Here is a 17,739-nt window from a genome sequence, read left to right as displayed (position 1 = left end):
ACCGTCCAAAGATGTGCGGGTTAGGTTGATTGGCCAGGTTAAAAAAAAATTGCCCCTTAGAGTCCTGGGATGTGTAGGTTAGAGGGATTAGCGGGTAAATATGTGGGGGTAGGGCTTGGGTGGGATTGTGGTCGGTGCAGACTCGATGGGCCGAATGGCCTTCTGCACTGTAGGGTTTCTATGATTTCTTCTATGATTAAGGAAATTAACATGTATATGTCAAAAGCCAGATGCAATTTTACAACTCATCCGCTTCATCCTGGACCACAATGTCTTCACCTTCAACAACCAGTTCTTCATCCAGACACACGGAACAGCCATGGGGACCAAATTCGCACCTCAATATGCCAACATCTTCATGCACAGGCTTGAACAAGACTTCTTCACCGCACAGGACCTTCAACCGATGCTATACACTAGATACATTGATGACATTTTCTTCCTTTGGACCCATGGCGAACAATCACTGAAACAACTATATGATGACATCAACAAGTTCCATCCCACCATCAGACTCATGATGGACTACTCTCCGGAATCGGTTGCATTCTTGGACACACGCATCTCCATTAAGGACGGTCGCCTCAGCACCTCACTGTACCGCAAGCCCACGGATAACCTCACGATGCTCCACTTCTCCAGCTTCCACCCTAAACACGTAAAAGAAGCCATCCCCTACGGACAAGCCCTCCGTATACACAGGATCTGCTCGGATGAGGAGGATCGCAACAGACACCTCCAGATGCTGAAAGATGCCCTCATAAGAACAGGATATGGCGCTCGACTCATCGATCGACAGTTCCGACGCGCTGCAGTGAAAAACCGCACCGACCTCCTCAGAAGACAAACATGGGACACGGTGGACAGAGTACCCTTCATCGTCCAGTACTTTCCCGGAGCGGAGAAGCTACGACATCTCCTCCGGAGCCTTCAACATGTCATCGATGAAGACGAACATCTCGCCAAGGCCATCCCCACACCCCCACTTCTTGCCTTCAAACAACCGCACCACCTCAAACAGACCATTGTCCACTGCAAACTACCCAGCCTTCAGGAGAACAGTGACCACGACATCACACAACTGTGCCACAGCAACCGCTGTAAGACGTGTCGGATCATCGACACAGATGCCATCATCTCACGTGAGAACACCATCCACTAGTACATGGTACATACTCTTGCAACTCGGCCAACATTGTCTACCTGATACGCTGCAGGAAAGGATGTCCCGAGGCATGGTACATTGGGGAAACCATGCCGACGCTGTGACAACGGATGAATGAACACCACTCGACAATCACCAGGCAAGACTGTTCTCTTCCTGTTGGGGAGCACTTCAGCGGTCACGGGCATTCGGCCTCTGATATTCGGGTAAGCGTTCTCCAAGGCGGCCTTCACAACACACGACAGCGCAGAGTCGCTGAGCAGAGACTGATGGCCAGGTTCCGCACACATGAGGATGGCCTCAACCGGGATCTTGGGTTCATGTCATACTATCTGTAACTCCCACAACTTGCTTGGACTTGCAAAGTCTCACTGGCTGTCCTGTCTGGAGACAATACACATCTCTTTAACCTGTGCTAATGCTCTCTCCACTCACATTATCTGTACCTTTAAGACTAGATTAGTTGTAAGACTCGCATTCCAATCATTATTCATTATTCTGTAAATTGAGTTTGTCTTTATATGCCCTGTTTGCTGTTTGTGAGCAGATCTTCCACTCACCAGACTTTGAAACAGGCATATCTTATTAGCACGTTAATGAAAAATACTAGGCCAGTGTTTTCCAGTACATAAGTCATTAGCCACGTTTGGTGAATTGTGAATCCAGATGTGGCTAATTGTTCTGTTTAGGAAATAAAGGTGAGCAATAAACAGTGTCACTAGGTATGGGATCTCTACTTGTGGGATCTTTGCTCATATTCACGCAGAATATGCATATGCACCTTAATCTTTTTGTGCATTTGTTGCAAAAATGGTAAGACGAAACAGAATGTGCCTTTAATTGTTTTCCTTGGTCAGCAAATGGGGGTGGACATTTGGTGAAGTACTGTGTGAGGCTTTCTCTGCTGAAATTAACTCGTGGCTAAGCCTTTGCACATCTTTGGAATGCAGTGTTCAAGGCTATCTATCAGTATGAATGTAGTCTGCAGATTAAACCTTTTAGCTGTTTTCTTAAATAGGTACATTAGTTTGAGGCCATTGTAACAGTTTTAATCTGTTGGGTTCTCTGGCAAATATTGACACTGAGATAACATATCTCAAATAAAAGGCAGCCTCAGCCACAGCATGGTAGCACAGTGGTTAGCACTGCTGCTTCACAGCTCCAGGGACCTGGGATCAATTCCCGGCTTGGCTCACTGTCTGTGTGGAGTTTGCACGTTCTCCTCGTGTCTGCGTGGGTTTCCTCCGGGTGCTCCGATTTCCTCCCACAGTCCAAAGATGTGCGGGTTAGGTTGATTGGCCATGTTAAAAAAATTGCCCCTTAGAGCCCTGAGATGCGTAGGTTAGAGGGATTAGCGGGTAAAATATGTAGGGATATGGGGGTGGGGCCTGGGTGGGATTGTGGTCGGTGCAGACTCGATGGGCCAAATGGCCTCTTTCTGCACTGTAGGGTTTTTATGATTTCTATGATCAAAGGAAAGCAGTGCTGTATTGAAGAAAGCTAGTCAACAAATATGGAAACATATAGACATCAGATGGGGAAGGACAAAAATGTGATAACCATCTCAAACCTTGAAGGTCCAGTGACTGTTTTGAAATCCTGAGATAGATTACACCTGGGTAGGATTTTCCAGCCCTCCTTGCTGGCAAGATCTACTGGTCCCAATGAAGGTAACCTCTCGCGGTAGAATCCCCATGCAAAATGCCATAGACTTTGGCAGGACCGCAAGATCCCACTGGTGGCCAGTGGTGAGCCGCCTCCGCCACAAGTGAACATACCATGGGTGGGAGGGGTGGAAAATCCAGTCTCCATCTCTTGCATCTCCTGGTGCCATGCTCCATTTAACAATCTCAATGATGGACAGGTGAAAGTTTTCCAAATCCTTGCAGGTATTTAGAGACACAAGGACTGATTAGGGACAGTCAGCATGAGTTTGTGAGTGGAAAATCATGTCTCACAAATTTGATTGAGTTCTTTGAAGGGGTAACCAAGAAGGTAGATGAGGGCAGTGCAGTTGATGTTGTCTACATGGCCTTTAGCAAGGCCTTTGACAAGATGCCACATGATAGGTTGTTGCATAAGGTTAAACCTCACAGGATCCAGAGTGAGATATCTAAATGGATACAAAATTGACTTGATGACAGAAGCCAGAGGGTGGTTGTAGAGGGTTGTTTTTCAAACTGGAGGCCTGTAACCAGCGGTGTACTTCAGGGATCAGTGCTGTGTTCACTATTATTTGTCATTTATATTAATGATTTGGATGAGAATATAGGAGGCATTGTTAGTAAGTTTGCAGATGACACCAAGATTGGTGGCATAGAGGACAGTGAAGAAGGTTATCTCGGGTTGCAACGGGATCTTGATCAATTGGGCCAGTGAGCTGACAAATGGCAGATTTAATTTAGATAAATGCGAGGTGATGCATTTTGGTAGATTGAACCAGGGCAGGACTTGCTCAGTTAATGGTAGGGTGTTGGGGAGAATTACAGAATAAAGAGATCTAGGGGTACATGTTCATAGCTCCTTGAAAGTGGAGTCACAGGTGGACAGAGTGGTGAAGGCGGCATTCAGCATGCTTGGTTTCAATGGTCAGAACATTGAATACAGGAGTTGGGACATCTTGTTGAAGTTGTACAAGACATTGGAAAGGCCACACTTGGAATACTGTATACAGTTCTGGTCATCCTATTATAGAAAGGATGTTATTAAACTAGAAAGAGTGCAGAAAAGATTTACTAGGATGCTACGGGGACTTGATGGTTTGAGTTATAAGGAGAGGTTGGATAGACTGGGACTTTTTTCTCTAGAGCGTAGAAGGCTGAGGGGTGATCTTATAGAGGTCTATAAAATAAATGAGAGGCATAGATCAGCTAGATATTCAATATATTTTCCCAAAGGTAGGGGAGTCTAAAACTAGAGGGCATAGGTTTAAGGTGAGGAGGGAGAGATACAAAAGGGTCCAGAGGGGCAATTTTTTCACACAGAGGGTGGTGAGTGTCTGGAACAAGCTGCCAGAGGTAGTAGTAGAGGCAGGTACAATTTTGTCTTTTAAAAAGCATTTAGACAGTTACTGGGTAAGATTGGTATAGAGGGATATGGGCCAAATGCAGGCAATTGGGACTAGCTTTGGGGTTTAAAAAAAAAGGCAGCATGGACAAGTTGGGCCGAAGGGCCTGTTTCCATGCTGTAAACCTCTATGACTCTATGATGCTGGTTACCACCATTAATAAACATGGCTCACTTGCTGCCACTCTTTTTTTTTCCTCTTTTCCTTGATGTATTGGTTGAAGAGGTTAACTTTGATTGGAAGCTAGGGGCATAATGATGTATTCCATGTTTTAATAAAGAAAGTATCTGAGTGGTGTTTCAGGCTCTACTCCTTTTTATTCTATTTGTAATCACTGCAAGAGGTTTTTTTTCCCAAAAGGAAGCTCATACTTCCGGATGTTGGATGGCTACAGTCAAGTTGAATCCTGTTTTCACCAAAGGGACATCATCTCAATTTTCTATAATGGTTTTGTTGATACTTTGCGAACTTTGTTGCATTTTCTTTCCTTCACCTAAGGCATTTTCAGTTGGAGCCCTCAACATTGTTCTGGGAAAGATCAAACTGATAGAGATCAGAATTTGAATTTAAAATCTTTCTGATTTTTGAGACTCGAGATGTCTCTTCATTAAGCCATTAGGTTTTTTTTAAAGGAAGTGTGGGGAAGAGAATTTTTGCTCTAAAAACTTATTATGTATTTTTTTTAATAGGTACCTTGGCTGGACCAGTTGTTGTTGATCAGAAGGTGTCTGCAATTTTGGACAAAAATGTCACCTTAAAGTGTTTGGTTATGGTGAAAGAAACTGTAACTCAGATCTCCTGGGAGAAGCAAGAACATGGGACCTCCGATACTGTTGCAGTATTTCATCCTCTTTATGGAACCTCAATCCAAGGGAACTATGAAGGAAGAGCTGTATTCACAAACCCATCTTTGAAAGACGCAACAATTCTTATTACCAGAATTGGATTTTCAGATTCCGGAAACTACATCTGCAAGGTGGTCACTTTCCCATTGGGAAATTACCAAGAAACAAGCATTGTGACTGTGATTGGTATGTATATAAAATATATTAAAATCTTCTAATGCTAAAAATTGAAAGATTAGTTGTGGAATTTTTCCTATTTATCCAATGTATTAACATTGATTTGCCACTGAAGAAATTCATCTAAAGTTGTTGTTTTTCCAATTACAAATGCTGGGTAGTAATTGTGATTTATGTCAACTGATTGGTTAAGAGAGGCAAGTTACCAATATGGAATTCGAGATTAAGCAGTTGAGATTTTGTGCTTCCAGATATACTAACAATATATCTTTCTGTTCCTTTCTCCCTCAAGTGCTTATATTAGCTACTTAATGTGAATCTATGCTATTTGCCTCAGCTACTCCCAGGTTTCACATTCTAACCACTCTGAGTAAATAGGTTTCTCCTGAATTTCCAATTGGATTTATTGGTGTCAATCTTCTATTTAGGGTTGTCACGGACAGGAGATGGGGTTAACTTAATCAGCCCTGATTTCTCCTCTCACCACTTGTCCGTTAACTGAAAGATGTTTTGATTTTCTTTCCCCTGTAGAAGTAGTGATAATGTTTCCCAACTCCTCAGTTTTGTTGGTGATTCAATTTTATATTAATGACCCCACAGCAAAACTCAGAAGGTTGGTCTATTTGCACACACAAACGCAGGAGGAGAGATGCCACATGGCCTCCTTTTCACTTATACAGTAAAGGTAGGATAGAGAAAGAGAGCAAAGACAAAGGGAAAAGAGTTATTGGATGGAATTCTCTGCAAAAAAAATCGAAGTGTCATCACGGCGAGAGTAATGGAGAGATTCGCACCAGTCTCTCAGGCGCGCTTTGCACCGCATCCTCCTACAATCAGTCACTTTTTGGAGAGTTGAGAGTTCAGCATAATCTTTAATTTATAGTCAATTACGTAAGTATAGAGAACTGGCTAAGCTAGATTTGATATATAGACTAAAAAGTATGGCTGTGAATTAACAGAGAAATTTAATGAAAAGCTTTAAAATGTTTAACAAAAATATATTATATTAAAAAAGCAAAAAATTGGGCTGGGAGCTCCATCAGTGTCTAACAAAGGAAATTAACCGTAGTGTTATATTAAAAGAGGAGTTTTATAATGTTGCAAAGAATAGTTGGAAGCCTGAGGATTGGGAGAATTTAAAAAACTAGCAAAAGATGACCAGAATATGGATAAAAATGGACAAAAATAGCTTGAGAGTAACTAGCCAGGAATATAAAAACAGATTAAAGGAACTTTTACAAATATATAAAAAGAAGAATAACCAATTGTTCTTTAGAGGCAGAGACAAGAGAAACAGGGAAATGAAGAAAAGACAGAAATGCTGAACAAATATTTTATCTTCACAGTAGAAGATGCAATTTACATGCCAGAAATAGAGGATTAATATGAATGGGGAACTTGAGTAATTAATAGCAGCGGAAAAAGTGATTGGAGAAACCTAAGAGGCGGCCTATGTCCTGTGGTTCGAAAAGAAGTAGCTAAAAGAGGCTATGGATGCAGTAGTTACAATTTTCCAAAGTTCTGTAGACTCGAGGATGTTCCCCAGCGGGTAGGAAAATAGCAAATGTAACAATGCCATTCAAAAAAAGGAGGCAGACAGAAAAGGGGAAACTGCTGGAATCTATAATTTAGGAAGGCTTAACCAAATACTTTGCTTCATCATACTCTAATTTTCTACGTCAATATGGTTTGACAAATTTATTTAAGTTGTTTGAGGAGGAAGTTGGGAGGTTCAGTTAAAGGAGAGCCAGTAAGCACTACAGAAAAAAATTGTTAGACAAGGTAAGGGCCCATGGAGTTGGTAATATGCTGGCATATTACTGGACAGGAAGCAGGGTGTAGGGATAAATGGGACAGTTTTAAGTTGGTAGGCTGAAACTAGTGGAGTGTCACAAGAATGAGTGCTGGAGCCTCAGCTATTTACAATCTATGCTCATGACTTAGACAATGACTCCAAGTTTTCTGATGTTGCAAAATTAGGTGGTAATGTAAACTGTAAGGAAGACAGAGGTTGCAAAGCTAAGTGATTGGGACCAAGGTGTTAGATGGACTATAATGTGCAAAGGTGTGAGGTAGTGACAGTAAGAATTGGAAAACGCAATCAATTTTTTTTTTTTAAACACTTCTAAGTATTCATGTTCAGAGAGGTTTGGGCGTACTCATACTCGGTACACAGAATGTTCACAGGTGGATAGAACATAGAACAGTACAGCACAGGAACAGGTCCTTCGACCTACGATGTTGTGCCGAACATTATGCCAAATTAAACTAATTCCTTCTGCCTGTCTTTGGTCCATATCCCTCGATTCTTTGCATATTCATGTGTTTATCTAAAAGCCCCTTAAACACTGCCATTGTATTTGCCTCCACTACCACCCCTGGCAGCGCGTTCCAGACACCTGGAAAGTATTTTCTGTGTAAAAATACTTGCCCCTCACATCTCCTTTGAGCTTTCCCCCCTCTCCCCTTCAGTGCATGGCTCCTAGTATTAGACACTTCCACTCTGGGGAAAAAAATTCTGACTGTCAATCCTATCAATGCCTCTCATAATTTTATAGACTTCTATCAGGTCTCCCCTCTGTCTCCACCGCTCCAGAGAAAACAACCCTAGTTTGTCCAGCCTCTGCTTATAGCTCACACCCTCTAATCCAGATGGCATCCTGGTAAACCTCTTCTGCACCCTTCATGCAACAAACGATTAGAAAGGCAAATGGAATACTGTCCTTTCTGGCAAGGGAATTGTAGCATAAGACTAAGGAAGTCTTGCCATAATTGTATAGGCCTTTGATGAGACCATAATCTGAGTGCTGTGCATAGTTTTAGTCTGCAATATCAAAGGAAGAATATGCTCGCATTGGAGGCAGCACAGCAAAGACTCAGTAGGTTGGTTCTTGGGATGATAGGGTTGTCCAGTGATAAGAGGCTGAGTAAATTGGGCCCTAGACTCCATGGAGTTTAGAAGAATTAAACTTGAAACATGCATATTTCTGAAGGGGTTTGATGGTGAACACAGGTTATTTCCGTTGGCTTGGCAATCTAACACAGCTGCACAGTCTCAGGATAAGCAGTTGATGACTTAGGACTGATGTGAAAAATTTCTTGGCTCATAAGGTTGTGAATCTGTGGAATTCTTGAACCCGTAAGGTTGTGGATGCTCCATCATTGAGTGTAAATCTGAGGTTGATTTACCTCTCATCTTGAGCCAGTGACCCCTCGTGATCGTCACCTCCGACCTGGGAAAAAGCTTTCCACTGTTCACCCTATCTATACCCTTCATAATTTTGTACACCTCTATTAGGTCTCCCCTCATTCTCCGTCTTTCCAGGGAGAACAACCAGTTTACCCAATCTCTTCTCATAGCTAAGACCCTTCATACCAGGCAACGTCCTGGTAAACCTTCTCTGCACTCTCTCTAAAGCCTCCACGTCCTTCTGGTAGTGCGGCGACCAGAACTAGACGCAGTACTCCAAATGTGGCCTAACCAGCGTTCTATACAGCTGCAACATCAGACTCCAGCTTTTATACTCTATACCCCGTCCTATAAAGGCAAGCATACCATATGGCACCTTCACCACTACCTCCACCTGTGCTGCCACCTTCAAGGAATTGTGGACTTGCACATCTAGGTCCCTCTGTGTTTCTATACCCTTGATAGCTCTGCCATTTATTGTATAACTCCCCCCTAGATTAGTTCTTCCAAAATGCATCACTTCGCATTTATCTGGATTAAATTCCATCTGCCATTTCTCCGCCCAATTTTCCAGCCTATCTATATCCTGCTGTATTGTCTGACAATGTTCATCGCTCTCCGCAAGTCCAGCCATCTTCGTGTCATCCGCAAACTTGCTGATAACACCAGTTACACCTTCTTCCAAATCATTTATATATATCACAAATAGCAGAGGTCCCAGTACAGAGCCCTGTTCTAGATTAATGCCTGCCTCTTTATAGATTAATTCTGTTCCTCAGAATTACTTCCAATAGCTTCCCCACCACTGAGGTTCCCTTGAATAATGGTACCACCTTGGCTGTCCTCCGACACCTCTTCTGTGGACAGAGAGGAATTAGAGTCATAGGGGTTTACAGCATGGAGACAGGCCCTTCGGCCCAACTTGCCCATGCTGCCCTTTTTTTAAAAAACCCCTTAAACTAATCCCAATTGCCTGCATTTGGCCCATATCCCTCTATACCCATCGTACCCATGTAACTATCTCAATGCTTTTTAAAAGATAAAACTGTACTCTCCTCTACTACTACCTCTGGCAGCTTGTTCCAGACACTCACCACCCTTTGTGTGAAAAAATTGCCCCTCTGGACACTTTGGTATCTCTCCCCTCTCACAAACCTATGCCCTCTAGTTTTAGACTCTCCTACCTTTGGGAAAAGATATTGACTATCCAGCTGATCTGTGCCCCTCATTATTTTATAGACCTCTATAAGGTCACTCTTCAGCCTCCTACGCTCCAGAGAAAAACGTCCTAGTCTATCCAGCCTCTCCTTAGCACTCAATCCATCAAGTCCCGGTAGCATCCTAGTAAATCTTTTCTGCACTCTTTCTAGCTTAATAGTATCCTTTCTATAATAGGATGACCAGAATTGCACACAGTATTCCAAGTGTGGCTGTACCAATGTCTTGTACAACTTCAACAAGACATTCCAACTCCTGTATTCAATGTTCTGACCGATGAAACCAAGCATGCTGAATGCCGCCTTCACCATTCTGTCCACCTGTGACTCCACTTTCAAGGAGCTATGAACATGTACCCCTAGATCTCTTTATTCTGTAACTCTCTCCAACGTCCGACCATTAACTGAGTAAGTCCTGCCCTGGTTCAATCTACCAAAATGCATCACCCCTCGCATTTGTCTAAATTAAACTCCATCTGCCATTCGTCAGCCCACTGGCCCAATTGATCAAGATCCCATTGCAATTGAAAATAACTTTCTTCACTGTCCATTTTGCCACCAATCTTAGTGTCATCTGCAAACTTACGAACCATGCCTCCTATATTCTCATCCAAATCATTAATATAAATGACAAATAACAGTGGACCCAGCACTGATCCCTGAGGCACACCGCTGGTCACAGGCCTCCAGTTTGAAAAACAACTCTCTACAACCACCGACAGAAGCCAATTTTGTATCCATTTAGATACCTCGCCCTGAATCCCATGAGATTTAACCTTTTGCAACAACCTACCGTGTGGTACCTTGTCAAATTGAAAATTATTGCCAGTGCCCCTGCTATTTCCTCCCTTGCCTCACTGAACAACCGGCGATACATTTCATCCGGCTCTGAAGATGTATCTAATTTTAAGCCTGCCAGACCATTCCTCTCTCTCTATGTTAATTTATTTAATTAAATCGCAGTCCTTATGCATGATATCTATTCCGACATCATCTTCCTCACTCGCGAAAACTGACACACAGTATTCCATTTGAACTCTACATACATTCTCCCGCCCCACACAGAAATTACCAATGAAATCCTTACTGGGCCCTGGGTATAGATGTTTCACTAAGTGTAGGGAAGCTGGTAAAAGAGGTGGAGGAGTGGCATTGTTAATCAAGGATAGTTTAACGGCTGCGGAAAGGCACTTCGTGGGGGATCTGCACACTGAGGTAATATGGGCTGAAGTTAGAAATAGGAAAGGAGCGGTCACGTTGCTAGGAGTTTACTATAGGCCCCCAAATAGTAATAGAGATGTGGAGGAAGAAATTGCTAAGCAGATTATGGATATGTGTGGGGGTCACAGGGTAGTTGTCATGGGGGACTTTAACTTTCCAAATATTGATTGGAACCTTTGTAGGTCAAATAGTTTGGATGGGGCAGTTTTTGTGCAGTGTGTGCGGGAGGGTTTCCTGACACAATATGTGGATGGGCCGACTAGAGGTGAGGCCACATTGGATTTGGTACTGGGAAATGAACCGGGCCAAGTGTTAGATTTGGTTGTGGGAGAGCAATTTGGAGATAGTGACCACAATTCGGTGTCTTTTGTTATTGCAATGGAGAGGGATAGGGCCGTACGGCAGGGCAAGGTTTACAATTGGGGGAGGGGTAATTATGATGCGATTAGGCATGAATTAGGGGGCATAAGTTGGGAACAGAAACTGTCAGAGAAAGGAACTAATGAAAAGTGGAACTTTTTCAAGGAACAAATACTGGATGTCCTTGATAGGTATGTTCCTGTCAGGCAGGGAGGAAATGGCCGAGTGAGGGAACCATGGTTCACAAAAGAGGTGGAATGTCTTGTGAAAAGGAAGAGGGAAGCTTATGTAGGGATGAGGAAACAAGGTTCAGATGGCTCGATTGAGGGTTACAAGTTAGCAAGGAATGAGCTGAAAAAGGGGCTAAGGAGAGCTAGGAGGGGACATGAGAAGTCCTTGGCGGGTCGGATCAAGGAAAACCCCAAGGCTTTTTACTCTTATGTGAGGAATAAAAGAATGACCAGGGTGAGGTTAGGGCCGGTCAAGGACAGTAGTGGGAACTTGTGTATGGAGTCAGTAGAGATAGGCGAGGTGATGAATGAATACTTTTCTTCAGTGTTCACCAAGGAGAGGGGCCATGTTTTTGAGGAAGAGAAGGTGTTACAGGCTAATAGGCTGGAGGAAATAGATGTTCGGAGGGAGGATGTCTTGGCAGTTTTGAATAAACTGAAGGTCGATAAGTCCCCTGGGCCTGATGAAATGTATCCTAGGATTCTGTGGGAGGCAAGGGATGAGATTGCAGAGCCTTTGGCATTGATCTTTGGGTCCTCGCTGTCCACGGGGATGGTGCCAGAGGACTGGAGAATGGCGAATGTTGTTCCTCTCTTTAAGAAAGGGAATAGAAATGACCCTGGTAATTATAGACCGGTTAGTCTTACTTCGGTGGTTGGTAAATTGATGGAAAGGGTCCTTAGGGATGGGATTTACGACCATTTAGAAAGATGCGGATTAATCCGAGATAGTCAGCACGGATTCGTGAAGGGCAAGTCGTGCCTCACAAATTTGATAGAATTTTTTGAGGAGGTAACTAAGTGTGTTGATGAAGGTAGGGCAGTTGATGTCATATACATGGATTTTAGTAAGGCGTTTGATAAGGTCCCCCATGGTCGGCTTATGATGAAAGTGAGGAGGTGTGGGATAGAGGGAAAGTTGGCCGATTGGATAGGTAACTGGCTGTCTGACCGAAGACAGAGGGTGGTGGTCGATGGAAAATTTTCGGATTGGAGGCAGGTTGCTAGCGGTGTGCCGCAGGGATCAGTGCATGGTCCTCTGCTCTTTGTGATTTTTATTAATGACTTAGAGGAGGGGGCTGAAGGGTGGATCAGTAAATTTGCTGATGACACCAAGATTGGTGGAGTAGTGGATGAGGTGGAGGGCTGTTGTAGGCTGCAAAGAGACATAGATAGGATGCAAAGCTGGGCTGAAAAATGGCAAATGGAGTTTAACCCTGATAAATGTGAGGTGATTCATTTTGGTAGGACAAATTTAAATGTGGATTACAGGGTCAAAGGTAGGGTTCTGAAGACTGTGGAGGAACAGAGAGATCTTGGGGTCCATATCCACAGATCTCTAAAGGTTGCCAGTCAAGTGGATAGAGCTGTGAAGAAGGCCTATAGTGTGTTAGCTTTTATTAACAGGGGGTTGGAGTTTAAGAGCCGTGGGGTTATGCTGCAACTGTACAGGACCTTGGTGAGACCACATTTGGAATATTGTGTGCAGTTCTGGTCACCTCACTATAAGAAGGATGTGGAAGCGCTGGAAAGAGTGCAGAGGAGATTTACCAGGATGCTGCCTGGTTTGGAGGGTAGGTCATATGAGGAAAGGTTGAGGGAGCTAGGGCTGTTCTCTCTGGAGCGGAGGAGGCTGAGGGGAGACTTAATAGAGGTGTATAAAATGATGAAGGGGATAGATAGAGTGAACGTTCAAAGACTATTTCCTCGGGTGGATAGAGCTATTACAAGGGGGCATAACTATAGGGTTCGTGGTGGGAGATACAGGACGGATATCAGAGGTAGGTTCTTTACGCAGAGAGTGGTTGGGGTGTGGAATGGACTGCCTGCAGTGATAGTGGAGTCAGACACTTTAGGAACATTTAAGCGGTTATTGGATAGGCACATGGAGCACACCAGGATGATAGGGAGTGGGATAGCTTGATCTTGGTTTCAGATAAAGCTCGGCACAACATCGTGGGCCGAAGGGCCTGTTCTGTGCTGTACTGTTCTATGTTCTATGTTCTATATTCTTTCCCAGTTATCCTTTTACTCTTATTGTACTTGTAAAACAATTTAGGATAATCCTTTATTTATCTGCAGTATCCTTTCATGTCCCTTTTTGATTGCCTATATCCCTCTATTCTATACTCCTCCAGGGGTTCTACTGTTTTGAGCCCTTGATGTTTGCTATAAGCCTCCCTTTTTCTCTTTATCCAATGCTGTCGAATCATAGAGGTTTACAGCATGGAAACAGGCCCTTCGGCCCAACTTGTCCATGCCGCCCTTTTACCACTAAGCTAATCCCAGTTGCCCACATTTGGCTCGTATCCCCCTATACCCATCTTACCCATGTAACTGTCTAAATGCATTTTAAAATACAAAATTGTACCTGTCTCTCATACTATCTCTGGCAGCTTATTCCAGACACTGACCACTCTTTGTGTGAAAAGATTGCCCTGCTGGACTCTTCTGTATCTCTCCCCTCTCACCTTAAACCTATGCACTCTAGTTTTAGACCTCCCTACCTTTTGGGAAAAGATGTTGACTATCTAATTGATCTATGCCCCTTATTATTTTATAGGCCTCTATAAGATCACCCCTCAACCTCCTACGCTCCAGGGGAAAAATGTGCCAGTCTACCCAGCCTCTCCTTATAAATCAAACCATCACGTTTGGTAGCATCCTGGTAAATTCTTTCTGCATTCTTTCTAATTTAATAATATCCTTTCTATAATAGGGTGACGAGAACTGTATGCAGTATTCCAAGTGTGGCCTTAGCAATGTCTTGTACAACTTCAACAAGACGTCCCAACTCCTGTATTCAATGTTCTGACCAATGAAACCAAGCATACTGAATGCCGCCTTCACCACTCTGTCCACCTGTGACTCCACTTTCAAGAAGCTCTGAACCTGTACCCCTAGATCTCTTTGTTCCCTAAATCTCCCCAACACCCTACCATTAACTGAGTAAGTCCTGTCCTGGTTTGATCTATCAAAATGCATCACCTCGCATTTATCCAAATTAAACTCCATCTGCCATTTATCAGCCCACTGGCCCAATTAATCAAGATTCTGTTGCAATCAAAAAAAAATTTCTTCACTGTCCATTATGCCACCAACCTTGGTGTCATCTGCAAACTTACTAACTATGCCTTATAAATTCTCGTCCAAATCATTAATATAATTACAATTGACATTAATATAATTACAATTGACAAATAACAATTGACCCAACACCGATCCCTGAGGCACACTGCTGGTCATAGGGCTCCAGTTTGAAAAACAACCCTCTGGCTTCTGTCATCAAGCCAATTTAGTATTCAGTTGGCTACTTCACCCTGGACCTCGTGAGATTTAACCTGATGCAACAACCTACCATGCGGTACCTTGTCAAAGGCCTTGCTAAAGTCCATGTCGACAACATCAACTGCAATGCCCTCATCTACCTTCTTGGTTACCCCTCCAAAAATCTCAGTCAAATTTGTGAGACATGATTTTCCACTCACAAACCCATGCTCACTGCCCCAATCAGTCCTTGCCTCTCCAAATGCCTGGAGATCCTGTTTCTCAGAATAGCTTCGAACAACTTAGTCACTACAGATGTGAGGCTCACCGGCCTGTAGTTCCCTGCAGCCCTTCTTAAACAAAGGCACAACATTTTCCACCCTCCAATTTTCAGGCACCTCACCTGTGGCTGTCGATGATTCAAATTATCTCTGCTAGGGGATCTGCAATTTCCTCCCTAGCCTCCTACAATGTCCTGGGATACACTTCATCAGGTACCAGGAATTTACCTACCTTGATGCACTTTAAGATTTCCAGCACCACCACCTCTGTGATATGTACACTCCTCAAGACATCACTATTTATTTCCCCAAGTTCCTAACATCCACACTTTTCTCAGCAGTAAATTCTGACGAGAAATATTCATTTAGGATCTCACCCATCTCTTGTGGATCTGCACATAGATGACCTTGTTCATACTTAAAGACGCCTATATGTCCCTCAGTATCCAGGGTTCACTGGATTTGTTGGTCTCTCCCTTTTTCTTTACTGGGACCTGTTGGCCCTGAACGCGTCCTACTTCCTTCTTGAATGCGTCCTACTGTTCCATCGCAGGTTTACCTAAAAGTGACTGTTTCCAGTCCACTCTGGTCAAATCGTATCTTGTTAAATTAGTCTTCCCCCCAATTTACAACTACAATTTAAGACCCAACCTTGTCCTTTTCCATAATAGTCTTGAATTTAACTGAGTTATAAACACTGTCTGAAAAATGCTTCCCCCACTGATACTTCAACCACTTGCCCAGCTTCGTCATCTAAAATTAAGTCCAGGACAGCCTCCTCTCTTGTAGGACCTTTGCCAGACTGGTTTAAGTTCTCTGGGATGCATTAAAAGAATTCCAGTCCTTCTAAACTTTTACACTATGACTACCCCAGTTAATGATGTAGATGAAACCAGCCGCAAGCCATAGTTTATTTAAAAAAAACATTTATTATACGTTAGAAAAATTGAATGTTTAAAGGAGATACGAGGTAAATTTTTTACAGTAAGATGTCTCACAACACCAGGTTAAAGGCCAACAGGTTTATTTGGTAGCACAAGCCACTAGCTTTCGGAGCGCTGTGCCTTCATCAGGTAAGTGGGCGTTCTGTTCACAAACAGGGCATATAAAGACACAAACTCAATTTACAAAATAATGGTTGGAATGCGAGTCTTGACAGCTAATCAAGTCTTAAAGATACAGACAATGTGAGTGGAGAGAGGGTTAAGCACAGGTTAAAGAGATGTGTATTGTCTCCAGCCAGGACAGTTAGTGAAATTTTGCAAGCCCAGGTAAGTCGTGGGGGTTACAGATAGTGTGACATGAACCCAAGATCCCGGTTGAGGCCGTCCTCATGTGTGCGGAACTTGCCTATCAGTCTCTGCTCAGCGACTCTGCACTGTCGTGTGTCGTGAAGGCTGCCTCGGAGAACGCTTACCCAAAGATCAGAGGCCGAATGCCCGTGACCGCTGAAGTGTTCTCCAACAGGAAGAGAACACTCTTGTCTGGTGATTGTCGAGCGGTGTTCATTCATCCGTTGTCGTAGCGCCTGCATGGTCTCCCCAATGTACCATGCCTCGGGACATCCTTTCCTGCGGCGTATCAGGTAGACAACGTTGGCCGAGTTGCAAGTATATGTACCGTGTACCTGGTGGATGGTGTTCTCACGTGAGATGATGGCATCCGTGTCGAAGATCCGGCATGTCTTGCAGAGGTTGCTGTGGCAGGATTGTGTGATGTTGTGGCCACTATTCTCCTGAAGGCTGGGTAGTTTGCTGCGGACAATGGTTATTTGAGGTTATGCGGTTGTTTGAAGGCAAGCAGTCGGGGTGTGGGGATGACTTTAGCGAAATGTTCGTCTTCATCAATGACATGTTGAAGGCTCCGGAGAAGATGTCGTAGCTTCTCCGCTGCGGGGAAGTACTGGACGACGAAGGGTACTCTGTCCGCCGTGTCCCTTGTTTGTCTTCTGAGGAGGTCGGTGCGGTTGTTCGCTGTGGTGCGTCAGAACTGTCGATCGATGAGTCAAGCGCCATATCCTGTTCTTATGAGGGCATATTTCAGCGTCTGGAGGTGTCTGTTGCGATTCTCCTCATCTGAGCAGATCCTGTGTCTACAGAGGGTTAGGGTTGATGGTCACTGTCACCTCAACACTTCACTGTACCTCAAGCCCACGGATAACCTCTCGATGCTCCACTTCTCCAGCTTCCACCCTAAACACGTTAAAGAAGCCATCCCCTACGGACAAGCCCTCCGTATACACAGGATCTGCTCAGATGAGGAAGATCGCAACAGACACCTCCAGACGCTGAAAGATGCCCTCATAAGAACAGGATATGGCGCTCGACTCATCGATCGACAGTTCCGACGTGCCACAGCGAAAAACTACACCGTCCTCCTCAGAAGACAAACACGGGACACAACAGACAGAGTACCCTTCCTCACCCAGTACTTCCCGGAGTGGAGAAGCTACGACATCTCCGGAGCTTTCAACATGTCATTGATGAAGACAAACATCTCGCCAAGGCCATCCTCACACCCCCACTTCTTGCCTTCGAACAGAAATGCGACATCTGAATTCGTAAATGCATAACCAATTCGTATGTAGATTCATAGAATCCTACAGTGCAGAAGGAGGCCATTCGGCCCATCGAGTCTGCACCGACCGCAATCCCACCCAGGCTCTATCCCCATAACCCCATGCATTTACCCTCGCTAGTCCCCCTGACCCTAAGGGGCA

At 44.0% G+C, this 17,739-nt stretch overlaps 1 protein-coding gene across 1 annotated transcript in view; it reads left to right on the top strand.

Moving 5' to 3' along the window:
* The window catches only part of LOC144499560 (nectin-3-like), a 269,457-nt gene that overhangs the window by 165,502 nt on the left and 86,216 nt on the right, over positions 1-17,739 (top strand). The window contains exon 2 of the mRNA XM_078221665.1: positions 4,922-5,263. Within this exon, the coding sequence (XP_078077791.1) occupies positions 4,922-5,263 (342 nt within the window). The remainder of the gene's footprint in view (positions 1-4,921; positions 5,264-17,739) is intronic.

Source organism: Mustelus asterias, chromosome 10 (genome assembly GCF_964213995.1).
Source record: "Mustelus asterias chromosome 10, sMusAst1.hap1.1, whole genome shotgun sequence".
Lineage (NCBI taxonomy): Eukaryota > Metazoa > Chordata > Chondrichthyes > Carcharhiniformes > Triakidae > Mustelus > Mustelus asterias.
Note: the sequence above shows the minus strand (reverse complement) of the source record. Positions and strands in the feature narration are given on the sequence as shown.